The sequence below is a fragment of the Hydra viridissima genome, unplaced genomic scaffold (assembly GCF_058129835.1).
Source record: "Hydra viridissima isolate aposymbiotic clone 2 unplaced genomic scaffold, HvirCarnegie_v1 scaffold_14, whole genome shotgun sequence".
Classification (NCBI taxonomy): domain Eukaryota; kingdom Metazoa; phylum Cnidaria; class Hydrozoa; order Anthoathecata; family Hydridae; genus Hydra; species Hydra viridissima.
Window position 1 is genome coordinate 7,969,019 of NW_028324313.1, and position 12,964 is coordinate 7,981,982.

Genomic DNA, 12,964 nt, shown 5'->3' on the forward strand with positions numbered 1-12,964 from the left:
AAAAAAACTTTCCCAGTGAAATTAATGGAACTTTTTTTTTTAAAAAAAAAAACAGTATGCATAATTCAGTACTTTACAAATAAAACTGAGAGTTTAGGAACAAAGTTGTTAGAAAGTTCTCTGTGTGCCTACTTGGGATTACAATTTGCTGAGCAGAGATTACAAACCAATTTACCCCAGTTGCTCTAAAGAACGTTGTGAAAAAAAAATTTATAACTATAAAACGCGATTGTATAAATAGATGGCAGTTTTTGCAAGTAATTTTTCAGATACTCGTCAATCAAAAACTTTATGGTTGAATATTTGTATTACAACTATTCAAGATACTTCAATGTTGCAATCTCTCATCTACTTCTTTTGTCCAAAGTCCCTCAAAACAACTTTTTCGTTAAGAACTTTCGACTTCTTCTGTCTGGTTAAACAGACTGACTCATAATCAGAAACTCTGCACCAGTTCATTTTAAAAAGGCGTTTTGTAATATTTACGGTAGTTGCTATTGGTTGAACTAGGTGAAAAACATATTACCGTGAAAATTGTATTCAAAAAAATATTGGATTAACCATGGGGATTATTTAGAGGAATTCCACTTCTGCGGAACATTAAGAAGTTGTTTTGCTTTAAATATTTACGGACGTCTGTTCTGGCTAAAACTGCATTTTTCATTGGTGCAGAACTTTGTTGCAAAACAATTTTGCTCTAAAATTTAATTTCAATTAAATCTTCAGGATGGGAATTTTACTTTTACACGCTTTTATCGTTCATTATTGTATTGCTAATTAGTCTTATTAAACGTATTAATTTTTTTAAATTACGGTTTATTATTATTATTTTTATCTTTGAGCTCTTGCAATCCTGAGGAGTCCCAGCTTTTGGATCTACAACGGTGTTTGAATGAGCCGATAGCGCTAGTTAAACTTGCTCGCTGAATGTTTGTGCAACAAAACGTGCGTAGTCAAGCGTAAAAAGACAATGCTTCATGTAACTTTGCATTCGAGCGGAACTTTGCATCGAAACAAAAACTGAAAGTTATTAAAAAATTAATCTTAGTTTAAAAAATATGGTTTACAACAGGCTCTCAAAACTTTAGAAGTATATTTTATTGTAAAGTTTATACAAAAATTCAAACTTTTTGCGATGGCCGAAAATAAATTATTACATTTGTTTATCGTAGCGCAAACAAGTACCGTACTTGATTTCACAGTTTGAAAATTTATTTACCTAACCGTATATGTTTACAACTACAAGGTCACGGTTCAAGGAACTTGAATAAAAAATGCGCTGGTAACTTCGATAAGGTTTTGACGAGTTGCAACTGGTTAATATTCAGTTTCTTTTTAAATAAGGTCTGAAGTGGAACCTATTAGAGATTGACAGCAATAGTAGCTCTCACGTCCATAAGTAGCGGACATCATGAAAGTTCCTACTATAGTGGCGATATTTGCTTTTGCATTTTTGCTGGCTGACGGTGAGTTTCTTCTTTCAGTCTTATTAAAAGTTTTTCGTTTCATTTCATCTTTCGTTTTATTTAAGTCTTTAGGCTCTCAAATCTAATTCATTTAAAGCATATTTATTAAGTTTAGTTTTTCTTATATATATACAATGATATTTTTACAGTGCAGGTGTCAAATAAATTTCTCTTTTTAGCTAAGACTAATCATAAACACAAAAAAGCACACCGAAAAGATGGGGGTTTGGCTCATCTTGTGGGAAGTACTGATAAGGTATGTTAATCCAAACGTTTATCGGATTATCTTCATATGTAGCTGAACTGTCATAATTTTCAGATGATAGAAAATAAAAAATTCATTTTAGAAGCTGGAAGGCAAATCAAGCAATAAAGTGAAAGGAAGCGTTGGTCATGGCAAGAACAGTGATAAACAGTTTGCTCCACCACCACCTCCTGCGATACCACCAGATTTTGTGAAAACACCCGGGTATCCACCACCACCTGCTATTCCACCGTTTCCTGGTTGCATTTTTGTTGATGACTGGTATTGTCCACGTAAGCGCTTAATAAATTAAATGCAATCATATTTTCTTTGTTAAGTTTTTTAGTTTCTTTATAATCTTAATTTCAAGTTTTTTTAAAAATGTATTATGATTTTAAATTCTCTATTTGGAATGAAGTGGTTCTTTAACTAAATTGATTCGTTAAATGAAACGATATTGTGATTGGAGCAATTTTTTGAATGAAAAATTTCTGTTTGAAGTGAAAAGACTTTTTGTTTGGAATGAAAATATTCTTTGTTTGGAATGAAAAGATTTCTTGATTAAAATCAAAAGATTCTTTGTTTTAACTAATTCTTTGGATAAAACCATCTTTCGTCTGGATATGAAAAGGTTCTTTTAATCAAAATATTTTTTGATTCTAAAGTCTTTTTATTTTTGCTTTTGTTATTCTTGTTTATCCAATTCGTATAAACTGCTCAAACTATTATCCATTGGTTACCACTGATGCTTTTTACATTCTTTAATTTAGCAACAGCACCAGCGTTACCACCACTACCTCCAGTTTATCCTCCGCAAGCGCCATACCCACCATATCCTCCATATCCAGGAGATCCACTCTATGTACCTCCACCACCTCCACCACCACCACCACCAGGCGTTCCACCTCCACCACCACCAGAAGTTCCAGCCCCAGCACCTCCTCCACCTCCACCACCACCAGCAGATGCTCCACCTCCACCTCCACCAGTAGATGCCCCACCTCCACCTCCACCAGCAGATGCTCCACCTCCACCTCCACCAGTAGATGCCCCACCTCCACCTCCACCAGAAGAGGCTCCACCACCACCACCACCAGCAACTGATGTTTCAGAGACTGCCTCAAATGAACAATCCGACTACAACGAAGGAGAGGAGGAAGAAGAAGGATCAGCTTCAGGTAAGAATATATTGCATCTTTTTTTTCGAACCTGATTTCCAAATAGTAAAACGCAATCGCTAGAATAAAGAAGCTTGTCACAAGTCGTAGTTTTGATCATTTTTTATAAACGAGTTTCTTCTCAGAATTTGTTAAGCATAGGTAAACCTCAGTAGAAAAAACAGACATAAAAAAAGGAGTCGCAATATGAGTCACGTGACCACCCATTTTAGTTACACAGTTAGATGATATGCAAGAAAGTATAAATAAGTATAGCAAAGTAGAAATAAGATTCTGATGACGTCATAGTGTTTAAAAAGAAAAAAAAAAAAAAATGTTCCACCGGAGTTCGAGAAAAACAATAAAAGAATTGTAATTTAAACAAAACAAAATCTTTCAAGCACAACACACCAACCCGTGCATTAATGCAGACTTTTATGTGATCGCTACAACACTCATTCAATGCTCAACCAAAGCACTCACTCAACCAAGCACTCAAAAACACTAAAACTTACTACTTGTGATTACTATGATTGTAAACTGTAATTTAGGTACAAAAGAAAATAAAGAAAAAAAAGCAAAAAAAGCAAAAAAAGCAAAAAAAGAAAAGAAAAAAAAAGGGAACCACCTAAAAAAACTAAAAGATCCAAAGAAGAGAACAAAGCTTCAAAAAAAAGGAACTGTTTTGACGCACACTGTTAATAGAATTTCTCAAACGCCAAATGCTCGATTGTCTCAGCACGCCAAATCTCATACTCAATCGAAGACCTATCTAAAACAAACTAATGGAGCCAGAAGGAAACGAAGTAACTCAGAGATGCTACTCAGTGAAGAAAATGAGCAAGAAGAATTTGATTACGATGAAAAAAACCTCAATTTAAATCAACGGAGCGATATCGAGCTCCCAGAAGAGAGTAATGATAACGATGATAGTGACACTAAAGAAAATAGAAACGAAGGCACCGGTAAGGACGATAAGAGTGATAGTGATAATGATGATGATGAAAAAGAAGAAGATGACGAAGATGAGGATAGCGGAGATGAAGAAAACTTAACACAACTTATAGTTATTCAACCAACTCCAGCGCCCTTTCCTCCACTTGTAATAGCATCACCACAGAACTCCCCAACTCCATACCCAATTTTATCTACAACTCCGATTTCAATTCCAACCGAAACCCCACCGCCGCCGCCACCACCGCCACCACCGCCACCAACATACAAAAAGAAAAGAAAAGAAACAATAATCAAATCAGGTACAAAGCTTAAAAAAAATACCTGGGGACGGAAAAGTTGGAAGCATAATTGAAGCTAAAAATGAGCAACCAAAAAAAGTAAAGAAACTTTGTTTCTCTCCAGTGAATAAATATGCGACAGATATGCAACAGATATGCGATAGATATGCAATAGACATGCGACAGATATGCAACAGATATGCGAGAGATATGCAACAGAAATACATGATATAAGCTTAGTTCAGTTTTTTTAAAATAGTGTTGTTTATAAATTGTTACGCAGGGAAATTTAAACAAGAAATTTCTTAAGCATGATTTTTTTTAGTTTTGCTTTAAAAAAGAATTAAAAAAACGTAAAAAAGTTTAGAATTCGGGATTTATCTTCTGTATAAGATCACGAAGTTTTAACCATAACGCTTTCCCCTCCGTCCTCATGCTCGTTTTTTTGCGATATTTAAATTTTTCTGTTGATATATTTCTAAGTTAGTTTCTACTTTTTTATAATTATACTGAGCGAATTCTATTTATAAGTTATCATTTGTATGTATCATTTGTAAGCAAACAGCATGTGGTAAAACTTAAAGAACCGACTTTTTAAAAGGATGCCGTACGAAAAGACGTCAACACATTAACGGCATTAATAAGAAAAAAATCTCGCAAAACAATATATGCCGTTAATCAAACTAATGGTTGTTTTAGATGCCAAACTTGAAGAAGAAAAGAAGCAAAAAGAAGACGTTAAAAAGGTAACCAAGAAAAAGAAAGGAAAGACTTTGTTAAAATCAATCAGCAAAGGAAATAAAGCTCACAAGAAAGGCACAGTTCTCACGCATACAATCAACAAAATTTCACAGACACCAAACGCTGTTTTAATACAACACGCCAAATCTCATACTCAATCCAAAACCCGTTTAAAGCAAACATCGCGAAAGCGTCGAAGCTATGATGACGAAGGAGAGACGAAAGATGAGGACGATGATGATAATGCAGAAATAGACGAAGGAAGCAGCGAAGATACCTCTTCAGATCTTTCATCAGGCACCTCTGAAACTGATTCAGCTGTAAAACTTGCATCTAAGAATGTTCAAGTACCAACTGGGCTTAAAAAAAATAAAAGACCCAGCTCAAAAAATGGATCCAAATTGAAATCTGGTAAAGGAAAAAAAGAATAAAATGTCGTTTAAAAGCAACACTAAGTCTGATGTCCAACACCAATTCATCTTACTCCAAAACTTTTATCAAATCTTATTTATAACATTTTTAACTCTAGTTGAAGAGAATAAAATCAACAACTAAATGTGAAAGTTTTTTTTAGAAATTAATCTGAACCAAAGTGAAAGCAAGTTAGTTGCATGCTAAATAGTTCCCAATTGCATGCCAAGTAGTTCTCATGCTAAAATTTAAACTCAATTATCCCTTATACTCAACTGTAAGTTAAATTTCAGTTTTATAATCGTTTTTTTTATTCAAACTGATTCTCGCTGAGCAGAAAAAAAAAATCTAAAAAAATATTGTATCTAATAAGTTGAATGATTACTCGAAGTAAATAAAGTTAATAAATAATGGTATCTGTTACAAATGAGGGTGTGAGGAATTTCATATAATAACAAAATTTTTTTTTTCTGCTGAGTTGAAAACAATCGCAATTCAAAATAGAATTGCTATAAATAAGGTTGTTTCTTAAAATTTGATTTCAGAAAATTCGTTTGATATAGATAACAAGAAATTAAATGCAGAAAAACAAGTTAAACTGGCTAAGCTGGTTAAAAGCAAAAATGACGGCTTGAAAGCAGAAAAAAAAAAGGAAGAAAAAGAGAAAGGTAGATTATCATATATAAAAACAAAAGTTATGTGTGTGTGTGTGCATACATACATACACATACACACTATATACCTCTAACTATATATCTAATAGTAAATATGTTTAATAATAAATATACTTAAAACTAGACATAACATTAGGTATATGCAAAAAACATATTTGGAGCTATTGCTTAACTTTTAGGAAAAAAGAATGAAAAAAAAACAAAGAAGGAGAAGAAAAAAAAGGCAACAAAAGAGAAAAAAACAAAAAGTGTCACCTTAAAAACTCTTGTAAAACCTAAGAGAAGCTTGGAAGAAGAACCAGAAGAAAAAGATAAAGACGCATCCGAAGACGAGAAAAACGAGAAAAAATCTGCTGATGCTGATCCCGAAAAAGGAAATGAAAGCGACGAAGATGATGATGAAGATGATGATTCCGAAGACGAGAAAAATGAAAAAGATGACAAAAGTAAGAAGAAGAAAAAGCCAGAGCAGGTACCAGTTCAACCAGTTCCTCCAGTTCCTGTTCCACCACCACCACCAGTGTACCCACCGATCCAACCTTTCCCACCAGTAATACCACCCCCATTACCATTGGCTCCAGTTCCACCTCCAGTTCTACCTCCAGTTCCACCTCCAGTTCCACCTCCAGTTCCACCTCCAGTACCATTGCCTCCCCCTCCTCCTCCTCCTGTCCCACCAGCTCCACCTGCACCTTTTCCGTATCCGAAGAAGAAAAAAGAAAAATCAAAAAGTGCAAAAAAAATTAAAGGAGGAAAAAAGGGAAAATTAAACAAAGTTTCAAAAGGAAAGAAAGACTCAACAAAAGAAGAATAAATATTTTGTATAAAAAAATACTTTAAAAGAAAAATCAACAATTTTTTTTTAATGTTATGCAGAAACTCACACTCAGCTACCACAAGGCCATTTCCTTGATTGAAATAAATTCTTATAAATTTTTTTATGAACGAAAAAAAGTACATTAGCATTCCTAGAAATGTGATTTCTAGAATTGTTAATGTGGGTGGATTAAGGGGTGCTCATTAACTGGAAAGAGGGCATTTCGATATGCCAAGCAGAGCGAGGCTAATCTGTGAAGAGCAGCTGGAGAGTGCTCGAAGAGAATTGGTCCGACTGAGTAAATAATCAACTACTGTGAAAAGATTTCTAATTAAACTATGTTTGATAATATTTATTGAAAGTATAAATCTGGCATTTTTAAAATGAATTTTAATTTTTTTTAAAATTTTTTGTTAAAAAAGTAGAAATGCGGCTTGTTGGCCAACTTTAACAAATACGGTCTGCTAGCCAACTTTAACAATTACGGTTTGCTAGCCAACTTTAACAAATATGTCAAGCTAGTTGGGTAACAAGTAAGCTTGGAGGGCGAGCTAAAGATGGTAAAAATAAATATAAAACTTTTACATATAGCATCTATGTTACAACTATTATGTTATTACAATTTTTGATGGACCGCTTTCTCAGACTCCTAGCTAGTGAGTAGTGGTTCCCTGTGTACGCCTTTGATTTTATATGATAATTTTTAAGTTTAATTGCAATATTAAATTGGACTACCAAGAGACCAAGAAATTAGTTCAATTTATCAATTGCTCGAGTTATCGAAAAATTTTTTGTAGTTTTTAAATCTCTGATTACCCTCCCCGTTTTTATGTTGTTTTTTTTTGTATGTTTAAACTGTGACATGTCGACGTGTTAAGATATCTTCAATGAATGAGACTTAGGGACGCCAACTTTACCATCAGTCCATGAACACTCTTAGTCTGGATAAGTACGATCTACAAGTAAGTAGCAACTTTCACCATAGTGCTTTTGCAGAACAAGCGAACAGCACAAAAAAATCTCGGAAACTTTTGTGTAAAATAGTGTTTGTCATTGAAAAAAGATCGATTCTTATCAATTGGTCATTTCTTAAAAAAGTGTTAACACTTCTTAAAGTTCTTTAAAACTCTTTAATATTAAAATTCTTAAAAGATCGTTCATATCAAGATCAGGATCAAGATTTGGTCGACACTCCATGATTCATCTTAAGAATCAACTTTTTTTCGTTAACGACGAAAAATAATGAAAAAAGTACTAATTTCTATATTAGTCTTTTTTTCGTTAACGACGAATAATAATGAAAAAAGTACTAATTTCTATATTAGTCTTTTAAAACCAAAAAATCGAATTTTTTGAAGTTTACTAAAATAGAACTCTTTATGCGTTTAAAACAGCAAAGGTTTTCGTGTGATAAGTTTATATTCCATACATAAATTGTCATTTTTGAAAAATAACTTTAACAGATTTAATCAAACTGCAACTCTTCCCAATGTCTTGAAGGATTCAAACAATTTAACATTTATGTGAGGCATCGAAAAACTTTCTTCGTGTAACTTTTTAGATCTAGATGTAAAATCATTTTAAACTCAGCTTATTTCTAATGACTGATAAAAATTTTTTCCTTTGACTATTTCTATTTGTTATCAGGTTATTGTTATTCAGGTTTCCGTTAAAAATATAGCAAAATATTTCAACGTTTATTTTCCGTAAAAAATTTTTGATCGATTTTTAAAGAAACTATCTTAAATATGGTCAACAAATATACTGCATCAAAATGTACATCTGGCTGTTTTACCAACAAAAACAAACACATAGCAAAATTTTATTTTCCAACAGATCAAAACCTAAGTTAACTTCACATAAAATTTGTTAAACACTATGATTGGATACCAATGAAACATTTAGTTTTATGCAAACTTCAGTTCGAGGAGGAGCTAGAATTTGTAAATGTACCCATTTTTTTGAATTGGCTCATGAAAACTGTTTCTGTCAAACATTCTTGTAAACATTTGTAAAAAACATCATCTTTACCAGTTTCAAAGATAATTCTCGAAATCCTCCTGTAAAAAGAAGAAGATCAAGAACGAAACATTTAAGCAAAATGATAAAATTTCACAAGTTTGTATGGCTTGAATGAAAAAGTAAAAACACCTTGATTTAAAAGATTTAAAATAGACCAGTTTTTTTTACAGTATAGTGTTTAATAACATACTTTTCAACTATATTAGAGGCAATAAGTAGTAGTGTGCATTTGCAATACAAAGAGTTACCACTTCAATTACGTATAAAAAACGTCTAATACGTCTAAAAGACATATTTAAGACATCTTTTTTAGACTAAATGTTTGCTGGGTTACATTGTTCAAGCCATTTCAAAAGCCACAATTTCTGGAAAATGGTTATCTAAAAAATGACTGAAAGTCTTGATAAAATAACGGGTGGTGGATTTACTGTACGTAGTAGGAGAGACCGGGGCAAGATGATGACCGATGCAAGATGAAGAATTTCTTAATTTTTCAGTTTTCCACTAGGTAGCAGCATTAACCGGACACCTGGCTCTCCAATCCGCCGTTTGTGAAACAAAAGTGTAGAGACGATGGAATCGCCATTTTTGTATTGGTTGTGAAGCTTTCGTTGTTTAACGCTGCCACGTTTAACTTTTTCACGATTAATACTGCGCATATTCTTACAGTTTGTTTATTTATCAATACTTTGATATACAGTTACTAAAAATGTTGTATGCTGTACTAAGGTATACTATAAACAAGTATTATATAATGTATTTGTAATACATTACTAAAAGTATCAATTATATTGAATGTATTTATATATGTTTACTTATCACCAGATAATTTTACTTATTGAAAAGTATGGTTTTGATAAGTAAACAAAAACATGTTTATGTATGTAGTATTATGTTATATATTATCATACTTGTAAATTAATATAAAAATATAATCAAAAAATATAAGAAATAAAAGTAACATAAGATAAATTAGTATAAACCACCTTTTTTTGCTGTTGTTGTTCTACTTGCAGTTTCATTCTTTCAGAATCATCAGGAACAACTTTGTTTCTGATGTTCCGTTGTTTATGGTATTGGTATTGCAACATGTCGGAACTTGTATTACTCTGCGGCATAAAACCCTTACAAATAAACCTTGAAACTTTTGGAGCGCGAAAATTGTACTGGAAGCATAGTGCTTAACATAATAATAAAATAAGATTGTACTGGAAGCATAGTGCTTTGCACAAGTGTCAATTTTCAGCATTGTGAAAATGCCAGAAGGTAAAAAATGTTTACATTAACATGTATGGCGTGTAAAACTTTACATTTCGTGGATAGATTTTTGAACAGCTTGTGTGTACTAAATTATGCGTACGGTCACTTTGGAACATAAACTGCTTGTACTTAAATACCTTAGTACACATAAGATATTACACTCTTGCTTGCATTCACCGAATACACAAATTTTTTGGGAGTTGTATCAAAAGCAATAGCAAAAAGACCACAGTCGCTTCATCCTTTCTGTTGTTGAACATCCATCATTTTAACACATGTTTTTTTCGGGATAATTTGCCTTCTGTTTTTCTTGAGCTGTTTTAATATTTTGTTTAGCTTTATCTAGCATACTTAATCTAAAAAATAAACGATTCATGTAAAACTTCAGAGTACCTTTAAAATAAGATAAAAAAGAACCACACCTTTCCACGTATTAGAATAAGCTGTCTAGCCAGCCAGCCAGGAATTAAAACAAGAAAAGAAAGATAAAAGAAAAAAACTAAAGAAGTTAAAAGCGAAGTTCAAATGATTTTCAGTAATCAAATTTTTTGAACCAATAAATACTTTACACCTTGCTTCAAAAAGTCGAGTAGTGCTTGCATTTTGCTTTAAATACACAAAGTGTCAAATATTTACAATTCAGCAAGAAGGTTTGTTAGTTAATGTTATAGTTGCATATTTAATCAAAAGTAACAAGACCCAATATTGTCTTACTTACAAAAAAGTTCAAAAACTCTTCTACAACTAAAGTTTGAGTCTTGACATTAAAATTGAGAAATCCTGGTCAGATAATCAACTTGCTAGAGTAGACTGGATGAAAGGAATAATGAAAAGGCATCCATCACTTAGTTTACGCAAACCTTAAAAGTCTCTCATGAACAACAAGCTTCAATGAGGTCCATATATCCGAATTTTTTGTAAATTATGAAAAAGCGTTGTGGAAACAAAAAAATTCCACCGAACTGTATTTTCAACATGAAAAGGTTTAAAATGAAACAGAAGTATCAACTGTAATACAAATTCCTCGTTTAGTTGCTCCTCAGGGAATAAATCATATAGGATAAGTTGCATCTGCAGAACGAGGAGAAATGATAACATTTTGTGCCATAGTTAGAGCAACTGGCAAAACAATCCCACCAGTTTTTACATTTCCTCGAGTTCTTTTTAAAAAAGAATTCTTAAGGACAACTCCATTGGAAGAACTCAGAATTAGCATAAAAACAAAAGTGGTAGCAAATGATTTGAAATATGAATTTTTAACAATCATAATCATCAAATAAATGAACATTTAAAACCTTAATTACTTAAGAATACATTAAAGACATTAAATGTACTGATTTATAAGACAATAAATATGTGCTTTTTTCCTCCTAGTTTTATTCATTCAGTTGCAAAGGTAAAAACTTTCTTTAATTATAGACTTGTCAAAATAACTCGACTGATTCAAATAGACTAAAAAACAGCCTTTCAAATAATAAATAGTTTAGTAATAGTTTATTATCAGCTGATTGAGAAATCGTGGCATGATGTTCGAGTACATTTTAATTCCCCATGTGCTTTATAAATGAATTGCTGTTTGCTTGCAGTGCAATTTAAAGTTAATTTTCCATGAAATATTTAATAAAGCTTTAATGTTTTACGTTATAAAAAATTAATTATAAACCGCTTTAGATTTTAATAAAGGATGTCAAAGTTAGTAACAGTAGAACATAGCTCCCTCAGTGATTATCACGGCGGAAAATTCATGGTGTCCCGCCGTAAAGGCCTTAATTTTGTACTTTTCATGTCATGAGACATGAAAATTACGTCAATGTTGCGTAATGATTCTTTATTGTCTAAATTTTCATTTTTGCCCAAATTTTCATGATTACTTTTATATAAAATTAATATAAAAGTAATCATGAAAATTTGGACAAAATGAAAATTTAGACAATAAAAAATCATTTATAATTAGTTGTGCAGTTCTTATTGAATTTTTCTAAAACTTATAATATTTTAGGAGACTTATTTTATATGCTGATTTTATATGCTGATTTTATATTCATTTTTAATGGTCTATTTTGCGGACAAAATGCTCAATTTTTATAGTCTAATATTCTATTCTCTATGTTGTTAAGAGCTAATATTTTAAACTCGGTTGCTATGACCAACATTGGCGTTGCAATGATCTCATATGATGACGGCTAGCGTTAATGGGTTAAACCTTTCCCATTATTTGTTTTGAAAATTAATTGCATTCAGATGGACTACAGTGAGAATTTACAAATTTCCACCTTCACTGTGGTAGCCTGGTGTGCATGGATTAGGTGCCGTACTCCATTTTCTAGACAAGCTGGTTGACCTTTTTGCCCTAAAGGATAAGTCTGAGGTGGTGTTCTTCACAGATAGGACAGCATTAGAATTTAAAAAAAGTTTCATTGTCAACGCAGTTTCCAAACTGTCATGCGCTCTGAGAGTATCTATTGCCTGGAATTACTTTTCTACTGGCCAATGCAAAGGGGCATTCAATGGCATTGGGGGGGAGGGGGGAATGTGAAATGGAAGGTGTGGAGTGAGATTCTTTCGCGTGGGGTGCATATTTAGAGTGCAGCAGATTTTGTGAACGTTTTGACTGTCAAAGAAGACAGAGGGTGGTTCTAGATCCCTCTGCAGAAATGGAAGCCAGCAAAGACCCGTTCTAATTTTCTCCAATATTTAAAGTTCCGCAAATTCATTCTATCAGGTTAAATTTTTTTGAAACTCATAACACTTTTTTTTAAGAATGCATTTAGAAATAGAAAATTTTGTCTCAGTTTATTGCATTTGTCTGCAGGTTTTCTATGTTAAAAGTGGTAAAGTTGAGACCACTGCGTGCAATTTAGAGCATTGTGTTCTGGTGGAAGTAGGTATTAAGGATCGAGTTCATATCTCAGCAGCTATAGAGAATCATGTGGTGGA

At 32.6% G+C, this 12,964-nt stretch overlaps 1 protein-coding gene and 1 long non-coding RNA gene across 5 annotated transcripts; one reads left to right on the plus strand and one right to left on the minus strand.

The window, feature by feature from the left end:
* Positions 1-514: 514 nt before the first annotated feature.
* LOC145181878 (uncharacterized) lies at positions 515-6,794 on the plus strand. Of its 4 annotated transcripts, none has more exons than XM_080057064.2 (6): positions 546-1,466; positions 1,646-1,722; positions 1,814-2,003; positions 2,481-2,888; positions 5,818-5,922; positions 6,108-6,794. In XM_080057064.2, exons 1-6 carry the CDS (start codon positions 1,412-1,414, stop codon positions 6,740-6,742), a joined length of 1,470 nt encoding a protein of 489 aa, XP_079913190.2. In that variant the 5' UTR covers positions 546-1,411; the 3' UTR covers positions 6,743-6,794. The 4 variants fall into 4 exon arrangements, with proteins under 4 accessions (XP_079913191.2, XP_079913190.2, XP_079913189.2 ...); XM_080057063.2 differs by having other exon boundaries at positions 1,262-1,466; positions 5,800-5,922; XM_080057065.2 differs by lacking the exon at positions 6,108-6,794 and having other exon boundaries at positions 515-1,466; positions 4,802-5,923.
* A 1,351-nt stretch (positions 6,795-8,145) lies between these two features.
* LOC149879125 (uncharacterized) lies at positions 8,146-10,383 on the minus strand. The gene is made up of 2 exons (XR_016446899.1): positions 9,754-10,383; positions 8,146-8,805 (listed from the first exon to the last, which is right to left on the minus strand). It is a non-coding gene; the product is annotated as an uncharacterized LOC149879125 (long non-coding RNA).
* Positions 10,384-12,964: the final 2,581 nt, after the last annotated feature.